The following is a 25,293-nucleotide window of genomic DNA, read 5'->3' as shown; positions in this document are numbered from 1 at the left end:
CACCCAGATAAGGCAATTCCTGATATTTGCCCTGGAATTCAAAATTTCACAACTGGTTTATCTCAATCACAGTCTTTTGAGTTGACTTTGGTCAAGTTACTTATCTCTAGAACATGGCTCTGCCACCCATCACTTAGTATAAAGTGAAATATGAGAAAAGTGCTACATATGAATTCAACTTTGCCATGACTGTCTGTATGTCTTTTTCTCAGTTTCTGTGTAATGAGAGGTTGGACTGGATAAACCACAAGGTCACCCCCAGCTCTGACAAAGAAGATTCACCAGCTTTTGCAAATCTAACACAGAGTTAAACACAACAGAAATCCTTAATCATATTCTTGTCTAAGACATCTTAGAATATTTAGGAAAACACTTGAAGCTGTCAGAAGACAGAGAAATCCCTACTATGAGAATAGTCAGGGCCCTTTGGAAGTGCTTTTAGGGCTTCTCCAGGAGAGTCAGAACTCAACCACCTTCTTAATGGATTATTTGTGACCACATGTTTTGAAGGGCTGATGTTGTCCCTTCACAGGATTCCACATTTGTGGAAAACATTGTGGTAAACCAAGCTGCAGGAGCAAAAAGCATGAGCAAGGGTCAGAGAGGCATTAGTGCTGCCAGGTAGACAAAGACAGACAGCTTGAGCAGTAGTCCCAAGCAAGACCAGAGCTCGTTCACACAGAAACTGCCCGCAATATGATGCACTGTGTTACTGTCCAAAGGATTAAAATCTTGCATGGTTATAACAGATTTTTACTTCCCAAATCCTGGTTACACCTATATTTCTTTTTATCCTCCTCTGTAAGGTAAGAGAGGAAGGGCAAGAATTATTCTTATTGTACAAATGAGGAAAGTGAGGCCCAGAGAGGGGAAGTAAGGTTGTGTTTTCTGGCACTATTTTTGCGTCCATCAAGAGGATAATATTTGAGAGCCAATGCTTGGTGCAAGTAACTCTGGAAATGTAAGAAGTGATTGACTTGGTCCTGCTGGCTTAGAGGAGAGAAACACTGGGCCACAGAGTACTATAGATGCCCAAGACCTTCCAAGAGAGTATGGAGTAGCAAGGAGATCAGTCCTCAATGGGAGTCAGCATCTAACTCCTAGCCTCAGGTTTCCTATTTCAGATGGAAGAACCATTATTAATAAACACTTTCTTGTAAGTGTTCTTATAGGTTCGATTTACACAGTGCTCTCACTGGATGCTTACTCCATCTTGATGAAGGAGGCAGAACAAAGATGACTGTCTTCATTTGAAAGCCAAGCAAACTGAGGCTTGGAGAATTTGATTGACTTTCCCATGCTGAACAACAAGCTTGTGTCAGAGCTGGCGCCCAGGGCATAGTAATGATACAACCTACCATTCTATCCCAAAGGCTGGGGGTAACCTAGCATCTGTGGCAGGCTTTTCCTCCACACACCACTCTGATCAGGGCAAGGTGGTAACACTCACCTGCAAGTAGATCTTCTTAAGTCCAGGAATGGAGTCACTGACACGGCCCGATACAAGACGCCCAAGGCCTGAGGTAGCCCCAATACACACCAAGAGCACCCAGGTCTGCTTGATTTCCAAGAATTCCTCTTCCACATATTTCATCTGAAAAGCATAACACCAGGACCCTCAAGGACAGGGGGAAGAAAAGGAGCTGACTGGTTAACTGTTGGTATATCCAGAACACTCTACTGCTTGCTTTCCTGGACCACAGCAAGAGCTCCCTTCCCTTCAACCCCCTCCTTTGTAGCCCTAGATCCAGAACAAGCTTTCTGGCTACTTCTAATTGCTTAAAAGGCTTCATATCCCTTGGCTTTTTGGATTCTGGGCTTCTGAGCAACAGCGAAGGGGAGTGGGTATCTCCAAGCCCTGGCTTGAAGGACAGAATACAGCCTTAACAACTAAGAAAACCCAAGGGCTCCCCCCAAGTCTCCCCATTCCCTGACCCAGAATTGATACCCTGGGGCAACAGCAGGTCACCAGGGGAGAGAACTAACTTCCATGTAAAATTTCCAGACATATGTTTTAAGAAACACAAGATCTATGGAAGATAATAGCTGGACTATAACCAACAGTTCTATGGTAGTATAATTTGGGTGGATAATGGTTAAATGAAGCTAAGTGGGTTTATTTTACTGCTTGATTTTTTGGTACCTTTAAAAGATTGTGACAATACGAAGCTAGAGAGATTGATTATACGTTGTTTCCTAAACAAATCATTTGACCACAAAGACCAGCATTCCACAGAACACACTCTTAGAAAACCCTTTCCTTGGGTCATCTCAGCCAGTCTTCTCAATCCCAATGATGCTTATCGTCTCTTGAAAATCTATCTAGATTTATCAAGGGGGAAAAATCTATCTAGATTTATCAAGGGGGAAACAGGCATGGACTTTCCCTTTATGAATTCTACCCATTTCCCATTGAGATCTTCCCTCAGTCTGTGTTCTTTCCCACTTTGGGTCTCTTCAAACACTGTTTTGTCTCTTTTACCGAAGGTCCCAGCTCTGCCCTTCTAGTGTCCTCCACCTCTATTCTCTGGACTTCAGGCAGGCCAAGGGCAGCTTCCTAGAGGTAAGGTGGGCCCACCCTAATATTCCTTACCAGGTGTACATAGGGAACGAAGTAGCCAAGGGCAGCAGCAGCAATCCCGAAGGCCCAGATGCGGTAGGTACGTTGGCGGAACACTCGCATGTTGAAGTACTTTCTAAGCTGAGCCAGGATGCGTTGGCACAGGGTGTGGACACCTCTCTTGTTTGGGGTGTCCTGAGAACTGGGTAGGAGTGGCCGGTAGGTGAGTGAAAGCAGGGTAAGAATAAACATGAAGGTACTCAGCACCTGGAAGGTTTGGGCGAGCTTGATCTTAGCCCCCAGTGTTTTGATGAGAAGAGGAAAGGATATGGAGAAGATGCTACTTCCAGCAGACACCACACCATTGGCCAAACCCAGGCGGCGTTGGAAGTAGTGGCCGAGGATGACGAGAGATGGCTGAAAGGCGAAGGAACAGCCACAACCAAAGAGAATCCCATAGGTGAAATAACGCAGGCTTAATGAGCTGTGGGAGAAACACCAAGAACTATTCTCAGCAGCCTGACCAGGAATCTGTCTGCCCTTTCCCTTCACCCTCCTGAGACCTGCATACCCCCACCCTTAACCCACAGCCCCACTTACCACTTACCCTCAGAAAAGACAAGGAACAGGACTTAATAATGCAGATAGGGAGACAGAGGCTCAGAGAACTAATTCACCCAATGTAGCATAACAGGATCAGGAAACTTGGACTTGACTCTTTGTCTGTATGACTCTAGTTTGAATCATAGTACCCAATCAGAGAGAATCGTTGAAAAGAATGCCAGAATCAACCTATGCAATGGCTTGATAAGAGACTATAATGAGTAAGACAGGGCCTTAGAACAGTTTCACCTACTGCTCACCTAGACACCATGGGTAAGCTGATAGCCAAAGCTTTATCCCAAGTAACAAAAGTCTGCAAGAAGCCAAGATCCTGGAAAGTCAAGATCCTCCATGGGACTCTACTACCATTTTCCATGGTAGGGGCCCTTAATATTTCAGAAAATGGCTGAGAGACACCTTATCTCCAACCCTGCCCAAGGTCTGGATATCCCATGACCCTTTACTATAGGTCCTAGATGATCTCCCTGGGGATCCTGAAGTAAGGAGTCCCTTTAACTTCCAGAGCCTTGTTCCTGTTGCTGGACATGATATAGATTAGCCTCTCAGAGTAGCCTAGTTGCTTGATGGGAAGTGGAGCCTCAAAGAAGTTGTGGGCCTGGCCAAGTAAGATAGGTTCTGGCTTAAAACTCTTATGTTCTGCTGTGGCCATAAGCCTCTGTAACAGAAGGCAAAGTTTCAAAAGAGTAAAGGCCATGGGAAGGTTACCTTGGCCAGCCATCTGCCCTTAGACAATATTCGCACAACCTAATGAAGAATTTTGTTTTCTTTTTGAAGACTCCACATATTTTACAACAGATCTTATCTGACCGCTTAATTAACTAATACTCTCTATGGTCAAATGGTTGGTCCCCGTAGATGGACCCAGTCCTTATACTAAAGCACTAGGTCTATGCTGCAGAGATGATGTATTAACACTCAACAGTTGTAAGACAACTGCATCACCATTGCTTTTCTTTGTTTTTAAGTTTTTATTTAAATTCCAGTTAACAGTATAATATTAGTTTTGGGTGTACAATATAGTGATTCAACACTTCCATATAACACCCAATGCTCATAACAACAAGTGCATTCCTTAATCATCACCTATTTAACTGATCCCCTGAACAACTTCTCCTCTAGTAACCATCAATTTGGTCTCTGTAGTTTAGAGTCTGTTTCTTGGTTTGCCTCTCTCCCTCTTTTTTTCCCACCTTTGCTCATGTTTTTTTTGTTGTTTCTTAAATTCCACATATGGGTGAAATCATATGGTATTTGTCTTTCTCTGACTGACTTATTTCACTTAGCATAGTATTCTCTAGTTCCAACCGTGTCATTACAAATGGCAAGGTTGCTTCTAATCTGCTTACATTCACTGGATATGAGCAAAAGCTTTGGTTTCAAAAGTGTTGCCTCCACTTGGAATACATAGCTAAACTAACTGCTCCTCTTCTGTCAGATTTTTTGGGATTGGCTTGGTCTGGGGACCTTGTGTAAGGTAGAGGAGTTAGGAAGGTCTAAAGTAGACCTTCAAGGAGAGGGCAAGTGGGGGCAAAACATGGGATTTGGTTCAGAGTGCTATCTGATAGATCTGTTTCTAGCTGGGCCTCAAGGAAGGAAGGAAGCCCCTGAATAGGCTTGACAAGGCATCTCCAGCCCTGTCTGCACTCTGTCCCACCTCATGTCATCCAATGGAACTCAGAGCCCGAATTCAGACAACAGGAGGGATGACTTGGAGCTCTAGTCACAAGCAGAACCACTTTCCCAACAGACATGAAGCCATTCAGAAAGATTCTTGGCTCTAAAGATGTTCTTACAGAAAAGGCAAAGGGGGTGGGGAAGGGCTTAGGGGCTGGAAAACAGAATGCCTACTCCAATGTGCCTAAAGAAGAATGCCAGAAAAAAATACATCTAAGCTCTTTCCCCTCCTATAACCGAGCTCACGTGTATTTGAAGAGAAGTGGGATCCGTATGTTGCTAATTTGTTTATACTTTGCTCAGCTCAACCTTAAAAAACAGACCTCTGCTGTGTAGTGCCAAGACTGGAGCCACTTCTGAGGCCTAGCTCCTTCCCTCAAGGGGCCAGGCACCAGCTTACTGAGGGCAAATGAGGCCAACCACCAGAGGGATCCTGAAAGGGCTTGGAGCTGCTGCCATAGGAGGGCTGAGCACATTCCAAGCAGAACATGGTTTTCCCCTCCTCTGTCCCAATTAGATGGGATGAAGCCAAGAAATCATTGTAGGTCATATACAAGCTCTGCTGGAGGGTAGGCTGAGTAGCCAGAAATGCTCAAGTCATAAGGAAAGCTGGATCCCCCTCAGAGGGCCCAGTTGTGGCAGAACACAATTATCATTCTCCACTCTGAGTGGAACCTTAGGCCTAGAGAGCATAACCTTCTCTGGTGAGCCAAGCTCAGAAAACAAGTCTCTGACAAGTTACCCATGTCTCCAGGCCAGCATTTTCATATACCAGCCCAGGCAGATTGGAAGTAGGAGGTATAATAACTTCCAAAGCATCTTTGGCTGAAAGCCAACAGACTTCTTTAGGAATTCCATATTCCTCAGGCCATGGTGGAGGGTTTTTACTTCTCCCCTCGCCTGCAGACATGATCCTGCAGGATTGGCAGAAAGAAACCAGAACATTAACTTATAGCCTGCTTCTTGCCTGATACTACCAAGTTTTGCCAGTAGGACCAACTGCACTGGAGTTTGAGGTTAGCCTAGGCCTAGCTGGGTAGCTGGGTGCTAGGTCTATACCCCAGTGGGAGATTCTGCTAAACATCCTTTCTTACGCCCAAGACATGATTTTTTTTTCTTTCCCAAATTATCCATAAATTGGCAGCCAAAAATACCTGGAAAGGAGCCAGAAATGCTAAACAGCCTTGGGCTCAGCTGACTTCTTTTTCAATATAAGATTCCCTCAGGAATCCTGTAATGGTAGGTGTTTCACATGGATTCACTCCAGAAGCTCATTTCCAGGAAGGCAAGTGAGGTCATGCGTTGTGTGGCACATGGAAGGGGGAATAGAATGGCAGAGCTGGAAGAGACCTGAAAAGACCATCTGGTCTAACTCCCTCATGTTACAGATATAGAAACTGAGGCCCAGATAGGGGAATGGTACTAATATATTGTTCCATAGCCATTTAGTGGCCCAAAGTGGACTTAGGCCCAGTTTCATGAACTCTCAAGCTTAGGCTCCACCTACCACTTTGGAACTCTTGGGTCCTCTTTTGGGGATATTATATATCAATGTGTCCTGGAGAACCTACCTAGATGAATCCCATTGTACAATGATTCTCAGGAGCAGAGTCTTGAGAACTCTACATGGAAAGGACCACAGAGGATTGTTCAATGAGTATCCCTAGTTGAAGCCTAGAAAGAAGCCAACCTTCAGCCTTGGGCAAGTGGCCAGCAACTCCTAGCCTTACCTTGTGAAGGAGCTGGTATGGAGGCCTATGAAAGCGACAGCAGCCCCTGCAGTTGCTGTGATTCGGCAGCCCAAACGATCAGTGAATATACTCACAATGGGAGAACAGAAGAAGATCATGCCCATTGAGAGGGCTCCTACCCAGGCTGCAGAGAAAAGAAGCACAAAGACAACTTAACTTAATGTGGTACCTGGTGGTGCAGCTGGTATCTCAGTTCTTCTCTGACCTTTCACAGGGGTCATTGCATTGGCCTCATTGCCATCTTTCTAGTCCCTAATGGTCAGAGAAGTTAGGTGATTTTCAAAGCACTTGTAGCAGGGCAATGTGGGAACCAGGAGTCTAGTTAATAAACATACCCAGAGTTTCAGAGCTGGGGCAGAGGGCCTTTAGAGATCATCAAGTCTATGGTGGGACCTTCTAGCTAGCCACCATATGGCTGCACTCCATTTCTCCACCACTTTGGTCAAACACTTTGGTATGACCATATGACTGAATTCTGACCAATACAGTATGGATAAAAGTGATACACAGAACTTCCAGGCCTGGACCATAAAAAAACTCCCATGATATTTCTGCTTTCCTGTGAGCTACAACTGCAAAGTCATCTTGCAAGCCATGTATTAAGACTGGAAGAACTGCCATCAGTTCTGTCTGGGTCCCTAGATAATTACATGGAGCAAAATTCTCTCTCTAATCTGGAACCCCTTCCATGAATATTGCATAGGAAATAAACAGGGGTGTCTGGGTGGCTCAGTTGGTTAAGTGTCTGACTTAGGCTCAGGTCATGATCTAATGGTCCATGAGTTTGAGCCCTGCATCAGGCTCTGTGCTGATAGCTCAGAGCCTGGAGCCTGATTCAGATTCTGTGTTTCCTTCGCTCTCTGCCCCTCCCACACTCATGCTCTTTCTCTCTTTCTGTCTCAAAAATAAATAAACATTAAACATTTTTTAAATAAAAAATTTTAAAAAGAAACAAACTTCTTGTCACTGAATTTTTGAGGGCCATTTGTTACAGCAATGAAACCAACATAAACTAAAACAAAGATATTCCTCCACTACCATTTTACTGATAAAGAAATAGGCCCATAAATGTGAAGGTACTTGACAAAAATCACACAGCAAGTTAGTGGCAGATCTGGGACTCAAACCCAACTCTCCTCATTCCTAGTCCAAAGTTCATTGTATTATGTCTTCTATGGGGATGAATGAAGCTTCCCATAATTGGAGGTGTGCAAGCAGATGCTAGATATAAAACAGGGATTTAAGAATTGGTATCATATTTGGACTAGCCAGCATTTTAGGCCCTTCTGGGCATGCTGAGCCAAATTTATAGCCTTGAGCATTGTTCCACTTGGCTTCAGGGCCAAGGAGTATAGGAATTAATTAAGCCTTGAGGAGCTAAAGTAAGGCTTGTGTTGGGCATTGGAACAGTCCTGTAAAGATGCTAAGACTAAGGAGCAGGGAAGTCCACAAAGGCCTCCTCAAATTGTATGAGGACATAGGGCAGATTTAGGAGCCACCCAGAGATTTCTAAGGACACTGTTCAAGAGGTCATGCAACCCTCATGCTGAAATCCTTCATCAGAGCCCATGTTTGGCAAATCCCTGACTCTAAGCTCAAATAAAAAGAATTTATTATGTTTATAAATGCTCTCAAGTGTCCATAACAATCCTCAACAGGAAGGAAGAAATTTACCCTTTTACTTAGATTCTTCTAGTCCACTTCCCTTTGCTTAGCCCTCAGAAAGCTCAAGTTTTTTTTTTCTTTTAAAGCTGTTATCAAGTTTCTTCTTTGGCCTCTTTTCTAGTCTAAGTAACATTAGTTTCCTTAATTTCTTCCCTTAGCTTCTATTTCTAACTCTGTAATTACTTTCAGAGCTCTCGTCTGACCATTTTCCAAATCATCATCATCATCATCATCATCATCTAAAAGCATTCATTGAGGAGAGCCTGGGTGATTCAGTCAGTTGAGCACCCAACTCTTGACTTTGGCTCAGGTCATGATCCCAGAGTTGTGGAATTGAGCCCTGCATTGGGCTCTGCACTGGGTATGGAGCCTGCTTGATTCTCTCTTCCTCTTCCCCTCTCCCCAACTCTCTCTCTCTCTCTCTCTCTCTCTCTCTCAAAACAAAAAATAAAAAAACAACCATTCATTATCACCTGAGCATGGTGCCAGGCCAGCTTCTGGCTGTCTTCAGTTGTATAACCCCAAGTCAGTCAGAGAAGTGCAGTCTGAGTTTGGTCAGGGCTAGTTCACCATCTGTGTCTCTTATCTCAGTGCCTAATTGGTTGCTCAGATTTCCATTGGGAATCTTTGCTTTCCAGGGCACTAACGTGAGTCCTAGCTGCCTGGCTTCAAAAGTACTGGCCTGGGACAGCAGGAAACCTGAAGTCTCTCATCACAATTTTACCTCTTGCTGTGCAATTTCACTTCTTATCAGCTGTGGGACCTTGAGCAAGTCACACAGCACTTCTCTAATCCTCAGTTTTCTCATCTGCAAAATAAGGATTAAAATTCCCCATGTGCCTTCCTCCAAGTTTACTTTTTTTTTAAATTTTTTTTAACGTTTATTTATTTTTGAGACAGAGAGACAGAGCATGAACGGGGGAGGGGCAGAGAGAGAGGGAGACACAGAATCGGAAGCAGGCTCCAGGCTCTGAGCCGTCAGCCCAGAGCCCGACGCGGGGCTCGAACTCGTGGATGGCGAGATCGTGACCTGAGCTGAAGTCGGACGCTTAACCGACTGCACCACCCAGGCGCTCCCTGAGTTTTCTTTTTTTTTAATGCTTACTTATTCTTCTTTTTCAATATATGAAATTTATTGTCAAATTGGTTTCCATAGAACACCCACTGCTCATCCCAAAATATGCCCTCTTCAATACCCATCACCTACCCTCCCCTCCCTCCCACCCACATCAACCCTCAGTTTGTTCTCAGTTTTTAAGAGTCTCTTATGCTTTGGCTCTCTCCCACTCTAACCTCTTTTTTTTCCCTTCCCTTCCCCCATGTGTTTCTGTTAAGTTTCTCAGGATCCACATAAGAGTGAAAACATATGGTATCTGTCTTTCTCTGTATGGCTTATTTCACTTAGCATATCTACCCTATGACCCAGCAGTAACACTGCTAGGAATTTACCCAAGGGATACAGGAGTACTGATGCATAGGGGCACTTGTACCCCAATGTTTATAGCAGCACTCTCAACAATAGCCAAATTATGGAAAGAGCCTAAATGTCCATCAACTGATGAATGGATAAAGAAATTGTGGTTTATATACACAATGGAGTACTACGTGGCAATGAGAAAGAATGAAATATGGCCCTTTGTAGCAACGTGGATGGAACTGGAGAGTGTAATGCTAAATGCTTATTTATTCTTGAGAGAGACAGAGCACAAACAGGGGAGGGGCAGAGAGAGAGGGAGTCACAAAATCTGAAGCAGGCTCCAGGTTCCAAGCTGTCAGCACAGAGCCCAACGCAGGGCTTGAACCCACGAACTGTGAGATCATGACCTGAGCCAAAGTTGGGCACTTAACTGACTGAGCCACCCAGGCGTCCCCAAGTTTTCTTTTAAATAATAATCAGAGGTGGGGCACCTGGGTGGCTCAGTCGGTTGAGCATCCAACTTCAACTCAGGTCATGATCTGATGGTTTGTGGGTTCGAGCCCCGCAACGGGCTCTGTGCTGACAGTTCAGAGCCTGGAGCCTGCTTTGGATTCTGTGTCTCCCTGTCTCGCTGCCCCTCCCTTGCTCATGCTCCGTCTCTCTTTCTCTCTCTCAAAAATAAATGAATATTAACAAAAATAAATAATCAGAGATAATCATATTTAAGAGAGCTTTATAAATACCAATAGTCACACCATATACAAAAATTAATACAAATGGATCATAGGCTTATATGTAAAGCTTAAAACTAAAAAACTTACAGAACAAAGTATAGGAGAAAATCTTTCTGACCTTTAATTAGGCAAAGATTTCACAGATATTAACAAAAAGTATGATGCATAAAAGAAAAACATTGATACATCAGACTTTATCAAAATTTAAAACTTCTGATAAATACTGTTATCAAAGTGTAAAAAGCAAGCCACAGGCTGGGGAAAATATTTACAGCACATAGATATGATAAGAGACTGGTATCCAGAACACAGTGTTGACTCTCACAACTCAACAATAAAGCAAGCAATCCAGGTTAAAACATGAGGGAAAGATTTCAACAGACATTTCACACATATAAACACACACACACACACACACACACACACAATGAATGTCAATTAAGCACGTGAAAATATGCTCAATATCATTAATCATTCAAGAAATGCATATTAAAGCCACAGTGAGATACCGCTACATACTCACTAAAAAGGCTTTTAAGAAATTGCAATACCTAGTACTGGGGAGGATGTAGAGGAACTGGAAATCTCATGCACTGCTGGTGGGAATGCAGAATAGTATACCAACTTTGGAAAACAGTTTGGAAGATTCTTATAAAGTTAAACATGCAATTGCCACATAAGCTTGAAATACCACTCCTAGGTATTTACCCAAAATAAATGAAAACTTATGTCCACAGAGAAACCTATGCCTAGATGTTTATGGTAGCCTTTTTTATAACTGCCAAAACTTGGCAATAACTCAAAATGTACTTCAACTGGTAAATGGATAAGTGGGTAATACATTAATACAGTGGAATACAACTTTGCAATAAACAGGAATGAACTACTGATACCAGTAACAACTTCAACAATTCTCAAAGACATTACAGTAAGTGAAAGAAGCTAGACACAAATGATTTTATTTACATAAAATTCTGGAAAAGACAAAATTATGGGGACAGAAAAACAGATCAGTGGGTACCAGGAGGAAGGATGGGTGTAGGGAGAGGATTCATTACAGGAGAGCAGGAGGGAACTTTCTGGAGTGATGAAATGTTATATATCTTAATGTGGTGATGATATTCTTTTGTCAAAATTCATAGAACTGAGCACATAAAAAGAGTGAATATTACCATATGTAAATTATAGCTCAATAAATCTGATGTTATAAAAAAAAGGAGAGGGGGCAGAGAAGTAGAAAGTGCCAACGGGAGGTCTCATTTATGATGTATGTATTTTATTCTGGCAGGATTTTCCCAAAAAGCATAGTTCAAGTATATTGTCAAAGAGGAAAAAATTATGTATAGTCACCAAATCATCTTCCTGACATTTAACCAACTAGAACTCACCATTATTCACCATTGTTTGACCTTTCTGAATATTTACAGTACAACTAAAACTGATGATTGGGCTTGAAGGTAACTTTTGTACAAAGAAAATTTAAATTATATTTGATATAGAATTTTTTGGTTAATGACATGTATCCATAATTATGGTATCATACAGAATATTTTCACTACAAATCCTGTACTCCACCTATTCATCCTGCCTCACCCTTCCAACCTCTGGCAACCACTGACCTTTTTACTGTCTTCATAGTTTTGCATTTTCCAGAATGTTATATAGTTGGAGTCATATAGTGTGTAGCCTTTTCAGATTGGCTTCTTTCACTTAGTAATTTGCATCTAAGCTTCCTCCATGTCTTTTCATGGCTTAATAGCTCATTTCTTTTTAGCACTGAATAATATTCCATTGTCTGGATGTACCAAAGTTTACCAACTCACCTACAGAAGGACAACTTGCTTGCTTCCACATTTTGGCAATTATGAATAAATCTGCTATAAACATTTGTGTGCAAATTTTTGTGTAGACAAACATTTTTGACATATTTGGTTAAATACTAGGGAACGCAATTGCTAGATCATGTTCAATTTTTTTTAATGTTTATTTTTGAGAGAGAGACAGAGCATGAGTTGGTGAGGGGCAGAGAGTGAGGGAGATACAGAATCCAAAGCAGGCTCCAGGCTCTGTGTCAGCACAGAGCCCGATGTGGGGCTTGAACCCATGAACTGTGAGATCATGACCTATGCTGAAGTCAGATACTTAACCGACTGAACCACCCAGGTGCCCCTATCCAGTACTATTTTAAATAAGAGCGGTGGGAATGAAAAAAAAAGAGTGGTGAGAATGGACATCCCTGTCTTCTTCCTGACCATAGAGGAAAAACTTTCACTTTTTCCCCATTGAGGATTATGTTAGCTGTGGGGTTTTCATATATGACCTTTGTTATGTTGAGATATGCTCCCTCTAAATCTACTTTGTTGAGTGTTTTTATCATGAATGGATGTTGTACTTTATCAAATGCCATTTCTGCATCTATTAAAATCATCACATGGTACTTATCCTTTCTCTTATTAATGTGCTGTATCACGTTGATGTGTGAATATTGAACCACCTTTGAAACCCAGAAATAAATCCCACTTCGTCATGGTGAATGATTCCTTCAATGTTGTTGGATTTAGTTTGCTAGTATTTTATTGAGGATTTTTGCATCCATGTTCAGGGATATTGGCCTGTAGTTCTCTTTTTTATCCATGTCTTTATCTGATTTTGGTATCAGGTAATGCTGGCCTCATGGAATAAATTTAGAAGTTTTACTTCCGGTTCTATTTTTTTGGAATAGTTTGAGAAGAACATGTATTAACTCTTCTTTAAAAGTTTGGTAGAATTCACCTGTGAAACCATCTGGTCCTGGACTTTTTGTTGAGAGATTTTGATGACTGATTCGATTTCTTTTCAGGTTATTGGTTTCTTCAAGTTTTTTTATTTTTCTTCCTCTTTCAGCTTTGGTAGTTTATATGTTCCTAGGAATTTATCCATTTCTTTCAGGTTGTTTAATTTGTCGGCATACAGTTTTTCATAATATTCTCTTATAATTGTTTGGATTTCTGTGTTGTTGGTTGTTCTTTCTCCTCTCTCATTTGTGATCTTATTAATTTGGGTCCTTTCTCTTTTCTTTTTTGATAAGTCTTGCTAGGGGTTTATCAATTTTATCAATGTTTTCAAAGAACCAGTTCCTGATTTCTTTGACCTGTTCTATTGTTTTCTTAGTCTCTTTATCATTTATTTCTGCTCTCGTATTTATTATTTCCTTCCTTCTGCTGCCTTTAGGCTTCATTTAATGTTATTTTTCTAGCTTCTTTAGGTGTAAGGTTAGATTGTTTATTTGAGACTTTTCTTGTTTCTTGTTATAGGCCTGTATTGCTATACACTTCCCTCTTAGGACCACTTTTGCTACATCCCAAAGGTTTTGGACCATTTTGTTTTCCTTTTCATTTGTTTCCATGTATTTTTTTAATTTCTTCTTTGATTTCCTGGTTGATCCATTCATTTTTTAGTAGCATATTGTTTAACCACCATGTATTTATGGTCTTTCCAGATTTTTCTTGTGGTTCTAGAAGTCACCGTGTTGTGGTCAGAAAAGTTGCATGGTGCAACTTCAATCTTCTTATATTTTTTGAAACCTGTCTTGGGGCCTAATATGTGATCTATTCTGGATAATGTTCCATGTGCACTTGAAAAAAATGTGTGTTCTGCTGTTTTAGGATGAAAGGTTTTGAATGCATCTGTTAAATCCATCTGGTCCAGTGTGTCATTTCAAACCATTGTTTCCTTGTTTATTTTCTGTTTAGATGATCTGTCCTTTGAGGTATGTGGGGTATTAAAGCCCCCTATAATTTTTGTATTATTATCAATTAGTTCTTTTGTGTTTCTCATTAATTGTTTTATATATTTGAGTGCTCCATGTTGGGTGCATAAATATTTACAGTTGTTAGATCTTTTTGGATTGTCCACTTTATGATGACATAGTGCCCTTCTCTGTCTCTTGATACAGTCTTTGTTTTAATGCTACTTTTCTTTGTATTAAGTTTATTTATTTTGAGAAAGAGTGTGAGTAGGGAAGGGGCAGAGAGAGAAGGAGAGAATCTCAAGCAGGTTCCATGCTGTCAGTGTGGAGCCCTGACACATCTCGATCCCATGAACCATGAGATCATGACCTGAGTTGAAATCAAGAGTCGGGCATTTAACCAATAGAGCTACCCAGGTGCTCCTTACATTCTTTGTTTTAAAGTCTAGTTTATTAGATATAAGTATTGCTATTCTGGCTTTCTTTTAACCTCCTTTCATTTGATAAATTTTTCTCTATCCCCTCACTTTCATTCAGCAGGTGTCTTTAGCTCTGAAATGAGTCTCTTATAGGCAGTGTAGAGATGGTCTTTTTTTTTTATCCATTCTGACACCCTATGTCTTTTGATTTAAGTGTTTAGTCCACTTACATCCACAGTAATTATTGATAGATACATATTTAAATATTGCCATTTTATTACTTGTTTTCTTGGGTTTTTTTTCCCTAAGATTTTCTCTGATCCTTTCTTGCCTTTGTCACTTTTGGTTTTTCTTTTACCTTCAAAGAGTCCCTTTTAATATTTCTTGCATGACTGGTTTAGTGGTCACAAACTCTTTTAGTTTTTGTTTATGTGGGAGACTCTTTATCTCTCCTCTTCTGGATGATATCCTTGCTGGATAGAGTATTTTTGGCTGCAGATTTTTCCCATTCAGCATTTCGAATATATCATGCCACTCCCTTCTGACTTGCCAAGAGTCTGTTGAGAAGTCCCTAGCTAGCCTTATGGGTTCTCTGTTGTAAATTAAGGCCTTTTTTCCTGCTGCTTTTAGGATTTTTCTTTACCACGATATTTTGCCAATTTAATTACAATATGTCTTGGTGTTGGCCTGCTTTTTTTTTTTTTTTTTGATGGGAGTCCTCTGTGCCTCCTTGACCTGGACATCTGTTTCCTTCCCTAGATTAGGGGAGTTTTCAGCTATTATTTCTTCAAATAAATTGTCTGCCCCCTTTTCTCTTTTTCTTCTGAGATCCTATAATACAAATGTTATTACTTTTGATGGAGTCACTGAGTTGCCTAGGTCTATTCTTGTGTTGCATAATTCTTCTTTCTCTCTTTGGTTTAGATTCCTCACTTTCCATTACTTTGTCGTCTAGGTCACTAATTCATTCTTCTGCTTCTTCCAGCCTACTGTTCATTGCATAAAGCCTGTTTCCAATCTCATTTATTGCACTCTTCATCTCAGATTCTTTTTAACTCTTTTATCTCTGTGGTAAGGGTCTCATTGATATCTTCTATTATTTTCTCAAGTCCAGTGAGTATCCTTGTGATTGTTGCTTTAAATTCTCCATCAGGAAGGTTACTTATATCTCTTTCGCTTAGATTTCTGTCTGTAGACTCATTTGTTCTTTCATTTGGGATAAATCCCTCTTTCTTTGCATTTTGTCAAAATCTCTGCCTTCTTCTCTATATTAGAAAAGGCAGTTATGTCTCCTATTTCTGAAATTAATGGCCTTATGAAGAAGAGGTCATTCGTTCCCAGGACCTGGTGCTTCAGGAAGTGTCTCTGGTGTACACTGCATACCCTCTGCTGTTGTGTTTTGACTGCTCTGTCCTCAGGCCAGTCATCTGCAGAGGTTCTCCTTGCCTGTTGTGGGCAGTATTTGGTCTCTGGCCTGAACGTGGCACGTTTTAACTAGATGCCCTCCGGTCTGCTTGTGATATTAGACCGGACACTTCCTCTACCAGAACTGAGGCCCTGCAAAACTCTCTGGTTAAGAGACATAGTGTGGGCAGGGGTTTGTGCTAGTCTTCTGGGGAAGGGGCCTGCTACACTGGGACTGAGGCAAGTGTGACTGAGAAGGGCAATCCCACCAGAGCACACGGGTGGTGGGGCTTGGTGTATGCAAGTTTGGCAGCCAGTGTCAGCACGGTGCTGTTTCCCACAGGTGGCTCTGTGTTTAATCTGAGGGGCAGGAGAGGGAGTAACTTACTAGCTCCTTAGGTGTCTCCATGAATGCTGCCTCTCAGGGACTGTTCCAAGAAGAGTGAATAATCTCCCCACTGTGTACCCCAGGCACTCTTCAGATTGCTATTTCCACACTGCCTATCCCCAGTTGTTTGCCTGCCTTTTCTTCAGGAGCAGTGCATTGCCCTCCTTGCTCTATCTTAGCCGAGTCCATTGGCTCAGCTTAAAACTCCAGACTTTAAGTCCCACTGACTGCAGAGACTTACAAAATTCAGCCCCTTTTTTCCATGACAATGGGTTTGGGGAAACATTCTCCTTGTGCATTCCCTTGTCTGCTCCTCTCTTTCTTGCCTTTCTCTATGACCATGGCTCCCTCCCTCTCAGCATCTGTGATCCATTTCTCCTCTAAACCACATTTCCACACTTCCTACCTTCTTCAGTGTGGCCTCTTCTCTTCCTTAAGTTGTGGAGTTCTTTCTTTTGGTCTTCAGGTCAATTTCTGAGGAATTTAGGATAATTTGATAGTTATTTAGTTGTGTTCATGGGACAAGGTGAACCTAGGGCTGCCTATTCCACCACCATTAACCTGTGAGATCTGTGTGTTTTCTTTGATAGTTTCTGTTTATCTTTGGCCCATTTTTTAGTTTGGTTGTTCATTTTCTTATTGTTGAGTTTTAAGAGTAATTTTTATATTTTGAATAATAGTCTTTTATCAGGTATATATTTTGCAAATATTTTCTCCCAGTCTGTGGCTTACTTTCTCATTCCTTTGCCATTTTCTCTCACAGAACAGAATGTTTTAATTTAATGAAGTTCACATTATGAATTATTCATGGATTGTACCTTTGGTGTCATTTCTAAGAAGTCATTGTCCTACCCAAGCTCTTTTAGGTTTTTTTCATACGCTATTTTCTAGGAGTTTTATAGTGTTGTATTTTATATTTAGGTCTGTGATCCATTCTGAGTTAATTTTTGAAGGTTGTAAAGTCTGTGTCTAGATTCATTTTTTGCATGTGGATGCCCAGTTGTTCCAGCACCATTTGTTGAAAAAGAAAACTGTCTTTGTTCTATTGTATTGCCCTTGCTTCTTTGTCTTAGTTGGCTATTTATGTGGATCTATTTCTGTGCTCTCTATTCTCTTCCACTGATCTATTTGTATATTCTTTCATCAATCCTACAGTGTCTTGAATATTGTAGCTTTAAAGTAATCCTTGAAGTTGGATAGTGACATCCTCTAACTTTGTTCACTTCCTCTATTATTGCATTGGCTATTTGGAATATTTTGCCTCTCCATGTAAAGTTTAGGTTCATTTTGTTGATATCTACAAAATACCTAACTTGAATTTTTATTGGGATTGTGTTGAACCTATATATCAATTTGGGAGGAATTGAGTCTTCCTATGCATGAACATTTATTTAGTTCTTTTTTTATTCATTATTCAGAGTTTTGTAGTTTTCATCATATACACTTTGTATGTATTTTGTTAGATTTATACCTATTTCATTTTGGGGGTTCTAATATAAATATATTCACTTTTTCAAAGTTTATTTATTTATTTTGAGAGAGAGAGAGAGCGAGAGCGAGCAGGGAAGGGGCAGAGAGAGGGAGAGACAGAATTCCAACCAGGGGTCATGCTGTCAGCACAGAGCCTGATGCAGGGCTTAAACTCATGAATCGAGATCATGACCTGAGCCAAGATCAAGAGTTGGATGCTTAACTGACTGAACCACCCAGATGCCCCTAAATGGTAATCATTTTTAAATCTCAAATTCTGCTTGTTCATTACTGATATATAGGAAAGCAATTGACTTTTGTATATTAACTTTGTATCCTGCAAACTTGCTATAATCACTTATTAGTTCCAGGAGTTTTTTGTTGGTTCTTTCAGATTTTCTACATAGATTATCATGCCATCTGTGAACAAAGACAGTTTTATGTCTTCTTTCTTTTTTTTTTCTTTCTTTTTAAAAAACATGTGTTGTTTTTTTTTTTATCAGAGAGAGAGTGCAAGTGGGGGAGGGGCAGAGAGAGAGGGAGACTCAGAATCTGAGGCAGGCTCCAGGCTCCAAGCTGGCAGCACAGAGCCCAATGTGAGGCTCAAACTCAGGAATGGAGAGATCATGACCTGAGCCAAAGTCGGATGCCCAACTGACTGAGCCACCCAGGCACCCTTATATCTTCTTTCTTAATCTATATTCCTGTTATTTCCTTTTCTTGCATTATTACATTATCTAAAACTTCCAGTATGATATTGAATGAGAGTGGTAAGAGGTGATACCTTTGCCTTACCTGATCTTAGTAGGAAAGCTTCAAGTTTATCATCATTAAGTATGATGTTAGCTGTAGGTTTTTTAATACAGATTTTTAAAAGATAAGTTTGTTTTGATTTCTTTTAAACTTTTAAATTTTTAAATAATTATAAATTCACAGGAAATAGCCAAGATAATCCAGAGAACTCTTGTGGATACTTCACCCAATGCCCCCCCAATGGTTACATCTTATGTAACTATACTAAAATATCAAAACCAGGAAATTTACATTGGTACATTATATGTGTATAGTTTTATGTCATTTTATTATACGTGTAGATTCATGTAACCACCACTTCAATCAAGATGCAGAACTGTTCCATCACCACAAACATCTCCTTTGTGCTACTCCTTCATAGTCACACTCAGTCCACTTTCCTACTATTCCTGGGCAACCACCAATTTGTTTCACATCTCTATAATATTATTTTAATAAAGTTACATAAATAGACTCATAAAGTATATGACCTCTGAAAATTGCCTTTTTTTCACCCAGTATAATTCCCTGGAGATACATATTTGCAGTGAGTTTTTTGTAAACAGCATATAGTTTGGACATGTTTTTTGTTTTTTCTATCCACTCTACTAATCTCTGTCTTTTACTTGATGTGTTTAGAACATTCACAATGGACATAATCATTGATATGTACAGTCATTTAATTTTTGTTTTCTGTTCCCTCTGTTTTCCCTTCTTCTATTTCCCTTTTCCCCACCTGCCTGAAGTTTCTTTTAACAGTTTTTAGAATTCCATTTTGATTTATCTATAGTGCTTTTGAGTGTCTCCTTTTGTATATATTTTAGTGGTTGCTCTAGCTATTATATTACATGTATATACCTTATCAGTTTACTGATGTTGACATTTCACAAGTTTGAGTGGAATGTAATAACCTAACTTCCTTCATGTCCTTTCACTCGCCCTCATTTATAATAAAATTGTCTTAAATGTTTGTTTTATATACATTGATAACCACATCAGGAATCAATATAATTTTGGGGTCAACTGTTAAACATAATTTAGATAACACCAAAGAAGGAAAGTCTATTGTATGTATCCATAATTTTACTTTTTGTTTTCTCGCCCTTCTTCATGTTTCAAAGCTCCTTCTTTTATTGTTTCCTTTCTATTTAAAGAACTTCCTTTGGCCATTCATTCAGGGTCAGTTTGCTAGTGACAAATTCTCTTAGTTTTCATTCATCTAAGAATATCTTGATTTCCCCTTCATTCCTAAATGATATTTTCATTAGATATGCAATTCCGGGTTTACAAATTTTTTCTTTCAGCACTTGAAACATGTGCCACTTCTTCCTTCTGCCCTTTATGGTTTCTGATAAGAAATCCACTGTCATATTTGAATGTTTTTCCTCCTTGGTTAAGGTGTCATTTCTCTTTCACTGTTTTCAAGAGTATTTTGTGTGTTTAGATTTAAGAAGTTTGATTATGATATATCTTAGCATAAATTTCTTTGAGTTCATTCTCTTTGGGATTCACTCAACTTCTTGATACTGTAGGTTTGTCTTTTCCTAATTTGGAAAATTTTTAGTCACTACTTCTTTGAGTACTTTTTCAGCCCCATCTCCTTTCTCCTTTCCATCCAGGACTCCTCTGATGACAAGAATGTTGCATTTTTTGTTAGAGTCCCACAGTTCCTTGAGGCTCTGTTCATTTTTTTTCAGTTTTTTTTTCTCTCTGTTGTTTAGACTTGATAATTTTTATCATTCATTCTATCTTCAAGTTCACTGATTATTTCCTCTGTCCTCTCTATTCTTTCATGGAGCCTATCCAATGAGGCTCTTATTATCATTATTTCAGTTGTATTTTTTCATTCTAAAATGTCCCTTTGTTTCTTCTTTATATTTTATATTTATTTGCTGAGACAGTATTTTTTTCATTTGTTTCAAGTATTGTAGTTGTTCATTGAAGCATTTTTAAGATGGTTGCTTTATATATCCTTGTCAAATAATTCCAACATCTGTGTCACCTTGGTGCTGGCGTTAGTTAACTATCTTTTCTCATTGAAGTTGAGATTTCCCCAGACTTTGCTGTGACAAGTGGTTTTCTCTCCTAGACATTTTGGATATTATAAGACTCTGGATCTTTTTTAAATCTTGTGTTTTTTTTTAAATTTTTTTTTCAATGTTTATTTATTTTTGGGACAGAGAGAGACAGAGCATGAATGGGGGAGGGGCAGAGAGAGAGGGAACACAGAATCGGAAACAGGCTCCAGGCTCTGAGCCATCAGCCCAGAGCCCGACGCGGGGCTCGAACTCACGGACCGCGAGATCGTGACCTGGCTGAAGTCGGACGCTTAACCGACTGCGCCACCCAGGCGCCCCTAAATCTTGTGTTTTAGCAAGCCTACTATGACACTGTGCCAGTAAGGCACCACTTCATTATTGCTAGATGGGGTAGAAAAGATGGGGGTGGAAGTCTAGGTTTCTTGTTTAGCCTCCATTGATACCCTGTGAAGGATGGATGCCTTGTTACTGCTGAGCAGGGGTTGGTGTTCAAGATCCCCACTGGACCTCCTCTGATATTTTCCTGGATAAGAGGGGTAGTGATTGCTCATTATTTCCCACATTGCTTTAACTGATGCTATAATGAACATTGTTAAAAGATAGGCCTTCACTGACACACCTTGGCATCTCTCCAGGAGTGGGAAGAGAGTCAAAGGTTAAAGTCTGGAAGGATGAAAGTCCAGGCTCCCTCTATTGATGCAATGGGGGAGAAGTAGGCCTTCTTTCCACTGAGATGGAATGAAATTCTTAGCTCTCCACTCGGTTTTCTTTGATACTACTTAAGCATGGCGGGGGTAGTTTGGGGCACCTTGTTACAATTGGGTGAGTGTAGAAGTCTAGGCTCCCCACTAGGACTTTGCTGACAAAAGTCAGATGAATTTTTTTCCCCATGGTGTTTGGCTGGAGCAGAGTGGTTATTTAAAAGTGTTCTAAAATAAATAAATAAATAAATAAAATAAAAGTGTTCTGTCTTGCTGTGCTACCCCTTTCCTGGTCGTTTAGCTAGAAAAATCAGGATTTTCTAGCGGTTTATCCACTGGTACTTCTGGGTTGTTGGCTTTTTCAGTTCCAGGTCTAAGATATATGTGGCAAAATAAAAACTGTTTCATTCACTGCTGTGTTGTTCCTTGGGTCCTGAGGTCCCTGGCCCATCAACTTCTCTCTACCTTTCAGCCTTTTATATTTGCTTTGTATACAGTGCCCAGTGTTTTTAGCCATACTTCATGGGAGGAATATGGAAAAGTACCTTGATATAGTTTTTAATGCTAAATGTATATTATAAAAAATTAAGCCATCCATATATGATATTCATGTATTCAACAGTTATTTAACATCCTCTCTGGCGCAAACACATGGCTATAAGGACACTGAGATTGATAAATGAGTGACATATGGTTCTTGCCTTCAAGGATCTCACTGTAGAATAGGGAACATTTAAAAAAAAATAAAGCATTACAAAATATAAATTCCATGGTTCAAGACTAGAGTAAAATTTCTATTTATAGATTTTCAGGCAAGTCAGACATTCCAAGTGAAAGAAAAATTGCTATATTAAGGGAAAGAAAGGTAATCTAATAGCTAGATTAATAACTGAAAAAGAATAGTATGATACAAGAGATATGTATTTGAAGGATTGATAGAAGTAAAGGTTTTTCAGAAGAAACTTAGAAAAAGAAAAATAATCAAGGGGTGACTATATTTAAAAAAGAACCCATAATCATTATAATGATGATTGGATGCTATTGGTTATCCTTTATCTTCCTTGAACTCAGTTTCCTTTTTTGGCAAATATGAAGCATGGGCAAAGGTTTTCTAGAACTTTTGATAGTACTTGGACTCAAAGCTAGGGAATTTTTATGTTCCCCATATTACTCTTGCTCATGTATAAGACAAAGAGATTTCAATGAAGCAACTGACACCTGCGACTGTTGTGAAACATGAAAAGTATAGGCATACCTTATTTCATTGTGCTTCACTTTATTGTGCTTCACAGACATTGAGGGATTTTTCTTACAAGTTGGAGGTTTGTGGCAACCCTTCAGTGAACAAGTCTATTGGCATCATTTCTTCAAAAGGATTTGCTCACATTATGCCTGTGTGTCACATTTTGGGAATTCTTGCAATATTTCAAAATTTTTAATTATTATTGTATTTGTTATGATGATTTGTGATCAGTGACCTTTGATGTTAACTATTGTAATTGGGGCACCATGAACTGTGTCCATATAAGATTGCAAACTTAATGGATACATGTTGTGTGTGCTCTGATTGCTCCACCAACCATCTCTCTCCCCCTCCTCAGGCCTCTTTATTCTCTGAGACACAACAATATTGAAATTAGGCCAGTTAATAACCGTACAATGACTTTTAAGTATTCAAGTGAAATGAAGAGTTGCATGTCTCTCACTTTAAATCAAAAGCTAGAATGTATTGTGTTTAGTGAGGAAGGCATGTTAAAAGCTGAGAGGCTGAAAGCTAGGCTTTTTCTACTAAACAGTCAAGTTGTGAATGTAAAGGAAAAGTTATTGAAAGAAATTAAAGGTGCTACTCCAGTGAACACACAAATGATAAGAAAGTGAAACAGCTTTATTGATGATATGGAGAAAGTTTTAGTGGTCTGGATAGAAGATCAAGCCAGCCCCAATATTCCCTTAAGCCAAAGCCTAATTCATACCAAGGCCTTAACTCTAATTCTATGAAGGCTAAGAGAGGTGAGGAAGGTGAAGAAGAAAAGTTTGAAGCTAGCAGGGGTTAGTTCATGAAGCTGAGGAAAATAAGGCACCTGCATACCATAAAACTGCAAGGTGAAGCACCAATGTTGATGTAGAAGCTGTAACAAGTTTTCCAGAGAATACATCTAAGATGGATTGATTGAAGGTGGCTACACTAAACAACAGATTCTCAGTGTAGAGGATGCAGCCTTCTGTTGGAATAAATGCCATCTAGGACTTTCATAGCTAGAGAACAGAAGCAAATACCTGGCTTCAAAGCTTCAAAGGACAGGCTGACTCTCTTGTTAGGGGCTAATGTAGTTGACTTTACGCTGAAGCCAATCCTCATTTACCATTTTGAAAATCCTAAGTCCTTTAGGATTAGGCTAAACCTACTCTGTGCTCTATAGGTGGAAAAACAAAGCCTGGATAATGGCCTATTTGTTTACATCATGGCTTACTGTATTTTAAGACTGTTGAGACCTACTGCGCTGGAAAAAAATCCCTTTCAAAATATTACTACTCATCTACAATTCATCTGGTCATTCAAGAACTCTGGTGGAAATGTGCAATAAGATTAATGTTTTTAATTCCTGCTAACACAATATCCATTCTGTGGCCCATGGATAAATGAGTAATTTTGACTTCCAAGTCTTATTCTTTAAGAAATTAATTTCATAAGGCTATAGCTCCATTCTACATAGCTCCATGTCCAGGGATGGATCTGGACAAATAAATTGAAAACCTTCAGGAAATCATATACTATTATAGATGGGATTAAGAACATTTGTGATTCAGGGGAAGAAGTCAAAATACCAACATTAACAGGAGTTTGGAAGAAGTTGATTCCAAACCTCATGGATGACTTTGAGGGATTAAAGACTACAGTGGAGGAAGTAATTGCATATATGGTGGAAATAGGGAAATAGAATTAGAAGTGAAGCCTAATGATGCAACTGAATTTTTGTAATCTCATGATAAAACTTGAATGGATAAAGTGCTAGGGATGAGCAAAGAAAGTGGTTTCTTGAGATGAAATCTACTCCTGGTGAAAATGCTGTGAAGATTGTTGAAATGACAACAAAGGACTTAGAATATTACAAAAACTTAGTTGATAAAGCAGCAGCAGAGTTTGAGAGGATTGACTCCAATTTTGTAAGAAGTTCTACTGTGGGTAGCTACAGAGAAATCATTTGTGAAAGGAAGAATCAATCAATGCATGCAAACTTCATTGCTGTCTTGTTTTAAGAAATTTCTACAGCTACCCAAACATCAGCAACAACCACTCTGATCATTCAGTAGCCATCAAGAAAAGTTTGAATATAGCAGAGGTTGGCTAATAAGGTTTAAGGAAAGGCACCATCCCCATAACATAAAAGTACAAGTTTGTGGAGCAGCAAGTACTGATGTAGAACTTGCAGCAAATTATCCAGAAGAACTAGCTGATGCAGATGGCTACACTAAACAACCAATTTTCAATGTAGATAAAATAGCCTTCTATTGGAAGAAGATACCATCTAGGACTTTTATAATTGGAGAGAAGTTAATGCCTATCTTTGGAGCTTCAAAAGGACAGGCTGACTCTCTTGTTAGGGGGTAATGCAGCTGGTGACACTAAGTTGAAGTCAATGATCATTTACCATTCCAAAAATCCTAGGTCCCTTAAGAATTATGCCAAATCTACTCTGCCTGTGCTCTATAAATTGAACAATAAGGCCTAGATGACAGCACATCTGTTGGCAACAGGGTTTATTGAATATCTGAAGCATTGTTGAGAACTACTGCTAAAAAAATGGAGATTCTTCTTAATATATTGCTCATTTATAACGCACCTGGTTACCCAAGACTTCTGTACATTAGAAATGTACAGTGATATTAACATTGTTTTCATGTCCCCTAACACAACATCCATTCTGCA

The 25,293-nt window shown here is 39.7% G+C and overlaps 1 protein-coding gene across 1 annotated transcript in view; it reads right to left on the bottom strand.

Moving 5' to 3' along the window:
• Positions 1-25,293, bottom strand: part of SLC16A2 (solute carrier family 16 member 2) — a 136,786-nt gene that overhangs the window by 6,762 nt on the left and 104,731 nt on the right. Inside the window, exons 2-4 of the mRNA XM_043571295.1 lie at positions 6,589-6,733; positions 2,594-3,044; positions 1,451-1,594 (exon numbers count right to left, since the gene is read on the bottom strand). Coding sequence (XP_043427230.1) covers positions 1,451-1,594; positions 2,594-3,044; positions 6,589-6,733 — 740 coding nt within the window. The remainder of the gene's footprint in view (positions 1-1,450; positions 1,595-2,593; positions 3,045-6,588; positions 6,734-25,293) is intronic.

This window comes from Prionailurus bengalensis, chromosome X, assembly GCF_016509475.1.
Source record: "Prionailurus bengalensis isolate Pbe53 chromosome X, Fcat_Pben_1.1_paternal_pri, whole genome shotgun sequence".
Taxonomy (NCBI): Eukaryota; Metazoa; Chordata; class Mammalia; order Carnivora; family Felidae; genus Prionailurus; species Prionailurus bengalensis.
Note: the sequence above shows the minus strand (reverse complement) of the source record. Positions and strands in the feature narration are given on the sequence as shown.